The sequence below is a fragment of the Artibeus jamaicensis genome, unplaced genomic scaffold (assembly GCF_021234435.1).
Source record: "Artibeus jamaicensis isolate MK-2021 breed Jamaican fruit bat unplaced genomic scaffold, CSHL_Jam_final contig_354, whole genome shotgun sequence".
Classification (NCBI taxonomy): domain Eukaryota; kingdom Metazoa; phylum Chordata; class Mammalia; order Chiroptera; family Phyllostomidae; genus Artibeus; species Artibeus jamaicensis.
The window spans coordinates 8,042,098-8,057,690 of record NW_026521803.1 but is presented as its reverse complement, the minus strand read 5'-3'; the positions used below and the strand labels follow the sequence as shown (position 1 = coordinate 8,057,690).

Sequence of the window (15,593 nt, the reverse complement as noted above, 5' to 3'; positions counted from 1 at the left end):
GTGTATCAAAATTACCTGGAAAACTTGTTAAACCAGATTGCTACTAGTTCCCACCCCTGGAAGTTCAGATTTGGTTGGTCTGAGGTGAGGGCCAAGAATTTACTTTTCTACTAAGGTCACAAGGGATGCTGATGTTATGGGTTCAGTGGCCAAATTTTAAGAATCACTGCTCTGTCAAAAAATTTAAACAGATAATCTTTCAAATATTTTGTCTGGAACCACCAGATTAGTAAAATACATACATTTCAGCTTCTTTGGAATCTGTCAGCCAATGTCCAGCCAAAGCTTTTAATTATAGTTCAGTCTCAATTATATAAATTAAGAGGTAATGTACTTTTAAAAAAATCCTCACCCAAGGACATGCTTACTGATTTTAGAGAGAGAGGAAAGAAGGCAGAGAAAGAGAAAAACATTGATGTGAGAGAGGAACACTGATCAGGTTGCTTTCCAGACATGTCCCAACCAGGGACCAAACCCACAACCTACGCATGTGCCCTGACTAGGAACTGAACCCATGACCTTTCAGTTTCCGGGACAATGCTCCAACTAACTGAGCCACAGCGGCCAGGACAAGAGGGAGTGCCCTTTAAAAAAACTAATTTATATGTTATTTTGAAATCCTCTGATTTAATATTCTGGGAATTCACAAATCTGGCAACAAAAGCATTAAAATTTTGAGTATCAGAGTTTTAAGATTTTCCATACTATAAATGAAACTGATATAAGAGTCTAAAATCATAATGTTTACATATAACTATGCCTCTTGTGAAATCTAACAATACGTTTCTTTAATTTTCAAAACATTCTAGAAATATGGTTAAAATACAATACCGTGCAGGGTGGAGGGGAATGAAAGGGGGAAATAGAACAAGTGTAATGGCATAATTAATAAAATATATTTAAAAAATAAAATAAAATACAATACCACTGTAAACTAAGATTCATGTGAGTAAACACTTACCCTAACAATCTGTGTGTGTTGTCGCTCGACGGCAAGATGTAGGGCCGACTGTTGGTTCACATTCTGGATATCCAGGTTTGCATTACCCTTAAAAAAATTTTACAAAATTAAAATCTGACAACAGTGAAAAACACTAAAACTGTAACTCTTTCCGGAGCAGTAAATAACACTGGTTTCTGTTGACCACTTCCCACTCCTCTAGCTGGGGCATATGTTCTCATATGGTAACAGTTGCAGGTAATACAGGAAGAATTAAAAGGGCAGCAAACTTTCTGAAGTAAAACAGCAAGTTTGAAATAAACCCAGATCCTTTTCAATCTCCATTACAAAGCAATGGAGATAATCAGCACCTTTTAACTATAAATATTTCCTGAAAAGTTTTATGAATAAGTCTTCACATAGGATTTAGACATACTTTAATGACCTAACAAGGTCACTTCCTGTTGCTGCATAATTGAGCTTTTCCACTTTCAGTGAAAAGGAACTTTGCTTGAAGGTGAGAAGACAACACTGAATTAGTATACAAAAATACCTACAAAGGAAGAGCAGAATGTCCCACCTGAGTCCTGGGATAGCTAAAGGACTAAGGACTGTATGAGAACAGCTGAAGCGGAGATAGAGGAGAGGGACTGAGAAGCAAAAGCAATAAACTTGACATCAGGAAACCTACGTTCAAGTGTCACTTACAAGCTTTGTGAAATGAAATTAAGCAAGCATTATACCACTTTATACTTATTTTCTCAGCTCCAAAGTGGTAATAAGTGCAACCTATTTCGCAGGGTTAATGTGAAGATTTAAAAAAGTGACATGTACAAAACTGCCTAACAATGTTCAGCATAATAAATTTAAAAAAAAAGGAAATTAAGAAAAAGGCTACGGGTTCAGAAGATAAACTTTATCATTCTGTTTATGTCTTAGAACCATTCATGCTCTCTGATTACAACTCTGATATCCAACTGTGCCCTTTCTTAGAACGTCAGATACAGCTGAAACTCCAGTAATGCTATGACATTTTCTGGAAAATGGAATTTTATTGTTTGTGTTTCTTTGAGTGAATGATGAAGTACCTAATCTCAACTTGTTTTCTTATCATATCTGTTCTCATATAAATGCAGAAAGTAAGGAACTTCCTTTCCAAGTTTCCTGAACTTTTCCATCATTTAGATTTCCCAAAGTAATATGCATTGTATAGATGTACCACAATTTGTTTATCCAGGCATTAGCTGATGAACATTTGGCTTGCTTCCCATTTGGGACTATTATAGATAAAGCTGCTACAACTATTTAGTATAATGAGTATCTGCGTGGTTATATATCCCTTGGGTACATACCCAGAGTGGGATTGCTGGGTTGTATAGTGAATATATGTTTAACTTTATAAGAAACTGCCAAATTGTTTTTCACAATGGCTGCTTTGAAAAAACACTAGCAATGTTTGTATATTCTAACTGTGCCACATCCTAATCAACACTTGATTTTTCTGGCCTTTTAAATTTAATCATTATAATTGATGATTAGTAATATCTCAATGTGATTGATTATATAATGTTTCCCTAATGACCAATTGTAATTTAAGCAATATCACAGGATATATGGCCAATACACTAAAAATAATTATATTTTACATACTAATAATACACAATTGTACACTGAAAATGTAAAACAATACAATTTACAATAGCATCAAAACTTAAAGATAGATCTAATATGTGCAAGAACAATCAAACTCCCAAAAGACTTTTTAATAGAAACTAACAATCTGATTCTAAAATATAAATGGACAATGAAAAGAAGTTGGAAGACTTATTCTCACTGATTTCAAGTCTTACTATAAAGCAACAACAACCAAGGCACTGCAGTATTGGCTTAAGGGCTATCATTTAGATAAGAATGAAAAAGAATGTATCATAAACTTACACTACTTCTAAGAGAATTAGTTATAATAATAAAGGCTTAAAATGTCAGAGGAAACGTAGTTTAACTTTTGAAATATTTCTTTATCCCAACTTCTGTAGTTTATGGAGGGTATATCTTATGAACTGGTACTTAATTACACATGAAGTACCATCTCCTAAATTTTTCTGCTGTTTCATCTTCCTAATTGTAAATTCCTTGAAGTCAGGGATGAAAGATAATTCTTTGATAATTTCCATGCTTCCATATGGCATACTTGATTAAAGCATTTTTAAAAATTGCTAAATACACTAAAACATCATAAAACTGCAATAAATAGGTTCTGAAAAAATTCAGCCATAAAAACTTCTAAGATGAATAAGATGACTAAAGTGAGTGTGTGCTACTATCCAGCCACAGGTTCCGGGGGTCCAGCAGTAATCATTAACTGAATCCCCAGATCCTGGCTTCAACCTAGTGTTACTTGATGGGGACTGGCCATACCAGCTTAGATATCAATATGATGGTTCCTGGGCCTGTTGCTTATTAATACTTCCACAACAGTGGCTGCAATTCTGGGAAATCCCTTTTGGCTGATGTTCATTTCATTGGACCAATCCAGGAAGACAGTGCAGAAGGAATACCAGGGACTGAGAGGTACAAACACACCCACACATACCCTTCCCTCCATTTAACAATGAGAGTTATGTAAAGAATGAATATTTACTCTTCTGAATTTGCATCATCATGGGATTTTACTGTAATATACTAAAGGTGGTTGATGAATGAATAAATAAATGGATGGCAATGATCTTTTCATTGGTTTTCCTACCTGATGTACCAACAATTCGGCCACTTCCACATGATTATTAAGAGCAGCCAGATGCAAGGCAGTGTAACCATCATCTTTCTTCTCATCCACAATCCATGGTCTTGGTAATTTAGAGAGTAAAACACGCATTGCACTGAAAATCAAATTTGTGTTATTTTGATATTTACATAATTTGATATTTAATTATTTGTTTTTGGAGAAAAATATTTTTAGCAACTTTTGAAGTCAAATGAAAATAATCCTTTTTAAAAAGAATTATACATATAGGCAAACAAAAACTCAACTTTTCTAAATCTCAAGTATACACTTTTTGATAATTTAAGAGATAAACAAACTGTCACTGATTGGAGAACAAAATCAAGATAGAATGGAAAGAATCATACTACCTAAAATGAAACTATACTATAAGGCCATAGTAATCAAAACAGTATGGTATTGGCATAAAAATAGACATGTAGATCAATGGCACAGAATAGAGAGACCAGAAATAAACTCACACCTTTATGGTAAATTAGTATTTGACAAAGAAAGTAAGCATATATAATGGGCTACAGATAGTTCATTCAATAAATGGTGCTGACATAGACCAATGGAACAGAACGGAGAGCCCAGAAATCAACCCAACCCTCTACAGTCAATTAATATTCGACAAAGGGGGCAGTAACATAAAATGGAGTAAAGATAGCCTCTTCAACAAATGGTGTTGGGAGAACTGGACACCTACGTGCAAAAAAATGAAATTTGAGCACCGACTTACACCATACACCAAAATAAATTCAAGGTGGATAAAAGACTTAAATGTAAGTCGTGACACCATTAAAGTCCTAGAGGAGAACATGGGCAAGAAAATCTCAGATATTTCACGCAGCAACATTTTTACTGATATGTCCCCTAGAGCAAGGAATACAAAGGAAAGAATAAACAAATGAGACCTCATCAAAATAAAAAGCTTCTGCGTAGCTAAAGAAAACAGTATTAAATTAGCAAGACAACCAACTGTATGGGGAAACATATTTACCAATGATACCTCAGACAAAGGTTTAATCTCCAAAATATTCAAAGAACTTATATGACTCTACTCTAAGAAGACATCTAACACAATTAAAAAATGGGAAAAGGACTTGAACAGACACTTCTCCAAGGAGGACATACAGAACCTCCAGAGACAAATGAAGAGATGCCCAATATCGTTAGCTATCAGAGAGATGCTAATTAAAATCACAATGAGATACCACTTTACACCAGTCAGGATGGCTATCATAAACAAAGCAACAAACAACAAATGTTGGAGAGGGTGTGGGGAAAAGGGGTCCTTAGTTCACTGTTGGTGGGATTGCAGGCTGGTGCAACCATTGTGGAAAACAGTATGGAATTTTCTCAGAAAAATAAAAATCGACCTGCCTTTTGACCCAGCAATTCCACTGCTAGGATTACATCCTAAGAATCCTAAAACACCAATTTCAAAGAACCTATGCACCACAATGTTCATAGCAGCACAATTTACAATAGCCAAGAGTTGGAAGCAACCTAGGTGCCCATCAATAAATGAATGGATCAAAAACTTGTGGTACATATACACAATGGAATTCTATGCTGCAGAGAGAAAGAAGGAGCTACTACCCTTTGCAACAACATGGATGGAACTGGAAAGCATTATGCTGAGTGAAACAGGCCAGGTGTTGAAAGACAAATACCATATGATCTCTCTTGGAAGCTAAACAACAAAACAAACAAGCAAGCAGAATAAAAACAAAGATACTGAAATAGAGAACAAGGGGACAGTGACCAGAGGGGAGAGGGAAGGGAATTTAAGGGGAAAAAGGGGAGGGATTTGGAGGAACAAATAGGAAGGACACAGGGACAGGAACTAAGGGGGGTGGAAGTGGGAGGGAGGTGGGGAACACGGGGTGGGGGGGGGTTGGGATGGGAGAAACAGACAAAAAACTGTACTTGAAAAATAATCAAATAACATTTTTTTAAAATAAAAAAATAAATAAATAAATAATTTTTTTAAAAAGCTACCAAAAATGGTGCTGAGAAATTTGAACAGAAGTGTGCAGAAAAACAAAACTAGACCACCTTCTTACACCACACACAAGAATAAATTCAAAATGGACTAAAGACAGGTGTTAGACCCCAAACCATAAAAATTGTAGAAGAAAACACAGAAAGCAAAATCTCAGACATTGCTCATAGCAGTACGTTTTCAGATATGTCTCCCTATGCAAGGGTAACAAAATAAAAATGAACAAATGGGACTTCCGGTCAAGCTGGAGGGGTAGGCAGAAACACTGTACCTCCTCGCACAACCAAGTTTATGAACAACAAATATTTAAAAACCAGAACACAACCAAAACAGAGAAAATTGAACTGTATGGAAGTCTGACAACAACAAACTATTCATCCAGACCAATAAACCAGGCAAAGGAGCAAGCAGTGAGACAGACCGCGCAAACCAGGGCCCCAGCGCCGGGAATTAAAGCCTAAAAGCACCAAACTTTTGGGGGGTAGAGGTGCCGGGAGAGGCTCCCAGGCTCACAGAGAGTTTGTTGGAGAGACCCACAGTGTCCTAGAGGGTGCACAAGTCCACATACCCGGGGAACCAGCACCAGAAGGGCCCACTTTGCTTGCGGGAAGTGGAAGAAAGGACTGAAATCTGAGAGAGAGCAGAAAAAACACCACTGCCCCTCTCTGACCCCGCCCCCACATACAGCATCACAACCTAGCAACGTGAATTGCCCCACCCTGGTGACCACCTAAGGCTCCGCCCCTCATATGTAACAGGCGAGAACTGACCAAAACATTATGGCTCAAGAAGAACAGCTCAAAGCCCCAGAACCAGTATTTCTAAGCAACCAAGAGATAGCCAAAATATCAGATGCACAGTTTAAAACACTGGTGATCAGGATGCTCACAGAACTGGCTGACTTTAGTCACAAATTAGATGAAAAACTGAAGGCTACACTAAGTGAAATGAAGCAAAATGCATAGGGAAACAATAGTGATGGGAAGGAAACTGGGACTAAATCGAGTGGACCAGAAGGAAGAAAAAAACGACCAAACAGAAAAGAATGAAGAAATAAGAATTCAAAAAAATGAGGAGAGGCTTAGGAACCTCCAGGAACCTCCAGAACATCTTTAAACGCTCCAACATCCGGATTATAGGGGTACCAGAAGGGGAAGAGGAACAGCAACAAGTGGAAAACTTATTTGAACAAATAATAAAGGAGAACTTCCCCAATCTGGCCAAGGAAATAGACTTCCAAGAAGTCCAGGAAGCTCAGAGAGTCCCAAAGAAGTTGGACCCAAGAAGGAACACACCAAGGCACATCATAATTACATTAGCCAAGATTAAAATGAAAGAGAGAATTCTAGAAGCAGCAAGAGATAAAGGGACAGTCACCTACAAAGGAGTCCCCATCAGACTGTCAGCGGATTTCTCAAAAGAGACCTTACAGGCAAGAAGGGGCTGGAAAGAAGTATTCCAAGTCATGAAAGCCAAAGACCTACATCCAAGATTGATCTATCTAGCAAAGCTTTCATTTAGAATGGAAGGACAGATAAAGTGCTTCTCAGATAAGATCAAATTCAAGGAGTGCATTACCACCTTATTATATGAAATGTTAAAGGGACTTATCTAAGAAAAAGATAAAAAAGATGAAAAGTGAAAGGACAGCAAACTCACACTTCTTAACAACCACACCTAAAACAAAAGCAAACTTAGAAGACAGCTAGATCAGGAGTGGAACCATAGAAATGGAGATCACATGGAGGGTTAGCAACAGGGGAGTGGGAGGAGAAGGGGAGAGAAGGTACAGAGAATAATAGCATCAGCTATTATAGCATCAGCAACTTTTCTTAATAGAAATGTTTTATTAAGATATATATATATATATATAATATCTCCTCACCCAAGGACATGCTTATTGATTTTAGAGAGAGGGGAAGGGAGGGAGAGCAAAATCAATGCCTCTCACTCGTGCACCCACAGGAGACCAAACTCATAACCTAGGCATGTGCACTGACCAAAACCCACCCTGTGACCCTTCACTTTACTGTAACCAATGGAGCCACACCAGCTAGAAGAAAAGAAATGTTTTATGTGGAAAAATTATAATACAATTGGGGAAAAGAATCTCCCTTAACATATTTGTCCACTAATTTTTAAAAAAGTACACTAAGATAACTGCCCCACACATAAAAAAGGCAGTAAATACAGGAAACAAAAGCTTTTAAAACTGTTCCAATAAAATATAAAAGGTAAAGAAATATTAGTAAGATACATGTTACCTAATGTGATATATCTGAGATAAAAACTTGAAATACAGAAATGCTACGAACACAGAGAGAAACAGCCTGAAGACACAGAGTAAGAACATGTGTAAATGAAACTGCACGTCTCTAACGATGAGACGAAGGCCTAACAGGACCCAGAACGTGTCTCCTCAATGGCGGTGGACCATGAATCCCACTTAAAAAGTCCACGAAGTCTGAGAACAGGCTTTAAAGGACCCAAACACCTTGAAAATTGTACTCAAATTTGGAAGTTTATAATTTTGTCAGATTTTTAAACAGGTTTATGATCGAAAGTATACTGAGAATCACAGCTTAAAGACACCCTTTAGTGGTTGTTACTAAAGTTACGGTCATTGTTTAGGTGTGACAGACATCTTTGAAAATCTATGGAAAGCTATGGACTACTCCCCCCAGAGAAATACTCATAAAAATCTTAATCTATAATTTTAAGTCTACAAACCCCTAAATCACATTCATAGACCTTACAAAAGCTAAAGTTTCCTGCTTTAGTTCATTTTTCAGTAATTATAAAGGATTCTAATCTTCTTCATTCAGTGGATTAAAATACTAGATATTCTATAGACTTTGATCCAGATTTTTATTTAAATCGCCACCTGAGGATATGTTTATTGATTTGAGAGAAAGAGAGAGAGAAACAGTGATCAGTTATCTCCTGTATGTACCCAGACAGGGCATCGAACCTGAAACCTAGGTAATGTGCCCTGATCCAGAACTGAATCCACAACCCTTGCAGTATACAGGACAACACTCCAACCAACTGAGCCATTCAGCCAGGGCTGACCCAGATTTTTAATGGGGAAAAGTGCTCATACACCATTTTACTTCTAAACATTTGGACTTGACATAATCATGATGCTAACGCCATACATTATCTATTACACATTTGGCCATGCAATACACAGAATTTATAGGAGTTTTATAATTCTTTGACAGTTTTAAAAATGCAATATTAAATCACATGAAAAGTTTTATTAAAAATGTACTTTTTAAAAATAATGTAAATACATTATTAATTTAAAGAAAAATTATGATATAAATTAAGAAATTTCAGGATAAGTTGTAAGCTATTTGGTAGAGGGACAAAGAGATAAGAAGGAATAAGGCAGAAGACAATTCTCCTTCAATATAACCTTTGTGGTAGTACTTGACTTAAATACATACATATTAATTCTCAAAAAATTTAAGTTAAAACACTAATATTTAAACTTACTGTACTAAAAACCTCTTAATTTGCCACATTACCCTTGTAGGCAAGATATATGTTACAAGTTTTAAATTATAAAGTGTGGTTCATGTTAATTCCATTGAGTTTTTTATTAGTCACATTATTAAACATTCTCTATTATTTCTGAAAAGCTGATCCTTATGGAACCACATTTCCTACCATCTCTCATTCCAGTTTCAGAAGTATATTCCCATATTACACGACCGGTAACTCAGGAGTGACTCCTCCTTTGAATATAAGGTGCCTGCTGGGCTGGGGTGAGCCATCACTTACTTGTTCCAGTCTCACATTTCCCAAGTGAAGGGAAAGCTGCAGTCCCTCAGAAGGAAAAGCCAATGGACCAGAAAGTTATTAAGGCATTTAAACAAAAAATATATTTGTATTCTTAAAAGCCTATTGCCTCTCTGCTCTCTCATTTACTGCATTGTCTTTTTACTTTTAACTCTCTTTGTACAATATGTGTAATTAAACTGTCAGAACAGGGGACAGTAGCAATTCCAGGCTACTGTTGGAAGTGACAAAAATAATCCTAGCCCCTTCTAGATCACATTCTACAAGTAAATTAAATTCTAGTGTTAAAATGCAAAATTCACATTTTTTAGAGAGCAAGATTTTGTTGCAGAAGAAATCTGTTAGTCCCATTTACACACATGTTGTAAATTATACTACAGAATAACCATATGAAAATAACCGTGTTCCTCTCAAGCAATCCTGAGATTAAGAAATATATCATAAAAGTAAAAATTGAAAGAATTTGACATTAGTTAATCTAAATGCCTCATTTTAAACTTATTAAAAAAATTTTATACTACTAGGAAGGTATTTTAAGAAGAAATCATAATTTTGGATTTCCCATAGAATCAGTGTTATATTGGCAAATGAGTGAATACATCAGGTCAGAAAATAGTTAATTAAGTACAACATACAGATAACAAACAAGTACAGAAAAAGAGATTTGTAGGAGAGAGCCAGATGTCCAACTGGAATAAAAATATATTTTTTTACAATAGAAAAGATTAAAATATGCCTTTTTCTTTAAAAAGTAATGATTGGTTTAGAAAAGTGAAGAAATGGTTTCTATGAAGCCTGGAGAAAAAAGTGAGAAAAAAAATTTGCCATGTACAGGCAGCATTATCCAACAGAGCAAGTTCCTGGACAAGCAACCTCAGTATTCCAAGTTGCCCTCCAGTAGAATCAGAAAAATGCTGTGTTTAGTACATTATCATATGGAAGTTATCACAGGTTGATGATAGCATTCATTAAGATCATCCAACCAATTATCTTGCTCACCAATTTCCAACTTTAATTTAGCTTTTCATAGAATACTACCATCCACTTAACAAGAATATTTCTTCGTAAGTAGCATTGGCATGTTGACTTACACATCACTGTCTTAGAAGTTAATTAGTATATTCTAATTACGCTGAAGCCTAACTAGTCTGGATCTTTAAAGCTGAGGTCCACACCCTAACCCTGTGAAGCCCCAACCACACACTCTCACCCATAATCCATTTCATATCTCCAACTGCAACAAATGGCCATGATTCATAACTAATACCAAAACTTCTGTAGATAGCTCCATAAAATACTGTAAGGTTGTGAGAATTAAAGAAAATAATATAGGTAAAATGTTTAGTACTTTTTAATGTAATAGTTATGACAACTCTGAGAGTATAAATCTGTACCTTACAGAGTAAAAACACTAACTCCCCCCTTTTTTCCTCTTCCCAATGTTCCTCCTATATTCTTGATTTTGGTTAATCTTATTATCATTTAACCAGCTACCCAAGCCACAAACCAGGAATCATTCTAGACCTCTTCCTCCTTTATTACTACTACATTCAATTTGTCCTATGGATTTTCCCTTTTAAAACTAAAACAATTCTTCCTCATGGGACCAAATATACAGACAGGCTTTCACTGCTTTTCCTCTAAACATTTATAACAGCCCCCTTCCAAAACCTACTCTCTATAACATCCCCATACAAATCTGGACTTTCACAACTGTCACAAATTCAAAATTATCAGCATTCAAATTTTAAAGGCTTCCTTTTAAATAACTAAATCTTTTTAAGACTGGTCCTCATAAAAATGATCTAAAATACAGTTTCTCACCTTAAAATGCTTTTAAAAGTACATGAGACTAAACTTAATATTTTGTTGATAACTCGGCAAAATCAACTCCTGATTAACTGGTGGTATAAGATGAGGAGAAACATTGCAGACAGCCCCCGATCAAAGTGAATGCAAAAGTCAAATGTCCACTAGCCAGGAATGGGCAGATTAATTTTTGTGGTTGCTGTTTTTACATAAACTTTTTATTTTAGAACCATTTTACATTTACAGAAAATTGTAGAGATAATACAGAAAGTTCCTCACCCCTACTATTAACATTTTACATTAGCATGCTACGTTTGTTATAAATAATAAACCGACCACGAGTATTATTAACTAAAGTCCATTGAATGTACATTTTCTGCTCCAGGACACATTATTGTCATGTCTCCTTAGGCTCCCCTTGGCTGTGACAGTTTCTTAGATCTTCCTTGTTTTTGATTACTTTGACAGTTAAAGAGTACTAATCAGATATTTGCAGAATGTTCCTCAGTTGCAATTCATTGGATGTTTTTCACATTATTACTCTGGGGTTCTAAGTTTTGGGAAGGAAGGCCACAAAGGTAAAGCGCCATTTCATCACATCACATCAAGGATGTATATTATCAACATGATTTATTGCTATTGACATTCACTTTGACAACCCGGCTGAGGCAGTGTTTGTCAGGTTTCTCCACTGTATAGTAATCCTTTTTCCCTCTTTCTGTACTACAGAATACTATACTATATACTCATGGGAAAGAAGTAACTATGTACAGCCTACACTTAAAAAGTGGAAAGTTATGTGCTCCATCTCCTTCAGGATGGAGTCTCAACACAAATTAAGTTGCAATTATCCTACAATAGAGATTTGGGGTGTATTAATTGTAATAGAAAACTATAACCCTCTAATCTTAATTAGAAAGGTGCTAATTAATATTAATTCCTGACCTTCCTAACACCCACCCTGCAAAAACCAGACAAACAAAAACAAATAATACAAAGCTTCAAGAGAAGAGCTGATCTTACGAAGCTGCAAGGTGAGCTAAGGGAAAGTGATACCCACACCCTCACATTAAGATCAGCTATGAGTAGCTTGTCTCCTTTTTGTCCATGGGGTAAACAATCATGAGAATCCACAATATAACCATGAAGATCCAGTTGCAGGCTGTTCCCTGCAGCTCCTGAAGTTAAGAAGAGACTGGTATTATGCTGCAAGCACTGAGGTCCATAGAATTTCCAGGATGAGAGTGGTACCAGCTCGATAAATCAGTCATTTTATCAAGCCAACAGACTCTCACCTTTGGAACAGAGTACATAAAATATTGAGATATTCAGATATTTTTCCCTAATGCTCAAACACTCTTTTTTAATTTCAATCTGGTTGTTTCACAAGAGGTTAAGGACATGGATGGTTTTAAGATAAGATCTTACTACCAGTTAAGCAGGCATTTGTGAACAGTGCCAAAGAAGCATTAAGTTCCAGAACAACTAATAGTGGAGCCTAGCATAATCCCTGGCACATGGTAATACTCAAACGTCTGCTGAATGATGAACAAATGAGTTCTAAGAAGCAGAGGGGACAAGCAGCTGTCTGCAGTGGTATGTGATAGTCAACTGGTTCTGGGTCCATTTTTAGGGCCTGCCATTCTTTGCAATCTATCTTCAGAAGAAATAGGCAACATTTTCCTAAATAAACAATAGGAGTTAAACTATAAAGGCCTTACACATTAGTATTACTTAATATAAAAGACACTAGAATAGCACTATAGCACATACAAGGTGTTCAATAAATGCTTGCTAAATTAATGAACAATCTGCAAAACAACAGTTAAAGCATGTTAGTACAGAATCCATAAAGGAACTTATTAACAAAGTTGATTAATTCCAAGCAGAAGTTCTGTTGGGCATGTTAAAAGCAGGCTAGCATGTAACAATCTCAACACATTTTTGTTCAATGCATACCCTTATCTGAATGAATGCAGACAAGTCTAGGAGAATATAAACCAAAATGCTATACATAGTAATCACTTTAATAAATGATTATAGGTGGTTTTTGTTAGAGAAATATATGAAAGAACTACAGGGTATAGGCATTACTTAAATGTGTTTTTTTCCTTTTATTGATTGTAGAGAGAGGGAAAAGAAGGGAGAAAGAGAAGGAGAGAAATATCGATGTGAGAGGGAAACATTGATAAGCTGCCTCTCGTACATACCCTGACCAGGGACCTGGCCTGCAACCCAGGCATGTGCCCTGACTGGGAAACAAACTGGTGACCTTTGGTTTGCAGGATGATACCCAACCAACTAAGCCACACCAGCCAGGGTTACTTAAATGTATTTTTTTTTAATTCTGTTTTTGCTGTGCTTTTTTTGTTCTCACAAATTCTTTTTTGACAGATACTATAATTAAAAAGTTCATTAACTTAGCTTAAATTTATTAACTAGGAAGTTGATAGTATAGTAGAATTTAGTTCAAAATAAGAAAGACATATACAATGACAATACAGACTGCAGAAGAGTTGTACAGGTGAGTAACTTGATCATTATTAAACTAAAGAAAACTAAAATTATCTCTTAAATGACCAGTGAATCCTATTTCTCCTTCTTTGCTATAAAGCATGGAAACTCATTTTATCTTTATATCCCCTTTGTATACCTAATATAAGGAGCTCAAAGTTTTGTTGAATGGAACGAATAAACAGTCAAACAAACAATCACCTTTCTGAATATACTGAAGGAGAGGTTTTAACAACACTGTATTTTTGGTGTATATTCTTGTCCCAAAGAGTGGTGATCACTGATTACCACTGATTTCATTATTAGAAACCAGAGCAGCGGCAAGGCAAAATGGTGAAGAGCTGGGAAATCGGCAGCCAAACCACCTGGGTCCAAATTCTGGCACTAGCAAACTAAATGGCTGGTGACCTGAGTGGATAATACTTAACTTCTATACCTCAGTTTCCTCATCTATAAAATGTTAGAAGAGTCACAAATACTATGTCATAGGGTTGTTACAAAAATTAAAAAGGGCTTAGAAAAGTAGCTTTTAATACATTAAAAGAGTACCACTTAATACATTATATAAGTATTAGCTGGAATAAAAAGAGGGCCCATGTCAGTCAGGGCCCATGCCTGGGTTGTTGGCCAGGTCCCACGTTTGAGGCATGCAAGAGGTAAGCACAGATGTCTCTCTCGCATATCAATGTTTCTCTCCCTCATATGGGGTAATTTAGAAACCTGAAAATTAACCTATTTTATACTCTGAGACATGTGTCATCATCTCACAATAAGTACAAAATTATTGCAATATCTAGGAAAAGCTGAGTCTTTAAAATTACCAAATACTTACAGAAGCGTTATGGCACTGTTTTAAAAGAGCCAGCCAAAATAATTAAACTGCTATGGTATTAAATGTTAAAGACAAAAACAGTGTGAAAGACATACTACCCTTGTAAGAAAATGAGCTCAGGCCCTGGTTAGTGTGGCTCAGTGGACTGAGTGCCAGCCTCTGAACCAAAGAGTTGCTGGTTCAATTCCTGGTTTGGGTTGTGGATCAGGTTCCTGGTGGCCGGCACATGAGAGACAATCACGCACTGATGTTTCTCTCCCTCTCTCTCTAAAAATAAATAAAATCTTTAAAAAAAAAAGAAAATGAGCTTAGAGTATTGATAATAGTTTTTCTTGATTCTTAATACTTAAGAGAATACATTTGAATTAAGAACAAGGTATAGTTGGTTCCTCTTGGACATTTTCAGGTTCATAAGATCTTAAATATTATCTCCACAGGTTTGTTGGACTTGATGTCATAATATTTTTGCTCCTTGGTTAAAATAAATAAATTTTAATGTTAAATTGTTGTGAATATGCTATTAAAATTTAGAGCAAAAGCATTTTTCCTTTGAGACATACACTATGTGCCAAAGTTATAGATAGGTTAATATGTATTTTAGTCTGTGATAAAATGTGAAACGATCATGCCTAAATGATATTTCAAAAAATTAAAAAGAAATGGCAATATAGAAGGCAGAAAAATAGCACTTCACATTTGAAAATGAAATAGAATTTAATTAATAATAAAATGCATGTTAATAGTGACATGTATATGTAGTTTCAATAGAAGTGCACAATTACTCAAAGCATTCCTGGCCCTGTTTTTCACTTAAACACTACAAAAAAACTTAACTAAGACTGATGCTGAATTAAATCTTAAGCAGCATTTCAAAGATTTCATTTACACACTACTCCCTTCTTCCTTAATGATCTATCTC

At 35.8% G+C, this 15,593-nt stretch overlaps 1 protein-coding gene across 1 annotated transcript in view; it reads right to left on the bottom strand.

Moving 5' to 3' along the window:
• MIB1 (MIB E3 ubiquitin protein ligase 1) overlaps positions 1-15,593 on the bottom strand; it is a 128,608-nt gene that overhangs the window by 25,832 nt on the left and 87,183 nt on the right. The window contains exons 13-14 of the mRNA XM_037161549.2: positions 3,687-3,819; positions 962-1,048 (exon numbers count right to left, since the gene is read on the bottom strand). Coding sequence (XP_037017444.1) covers positions 962-1,048; positions 3,687-3,819 — 220 coding nt within the window. The remainder of the gene's footprint in view (positions 1-961; positions 1,049-3,686; positions 3,820-15,593) is intronic.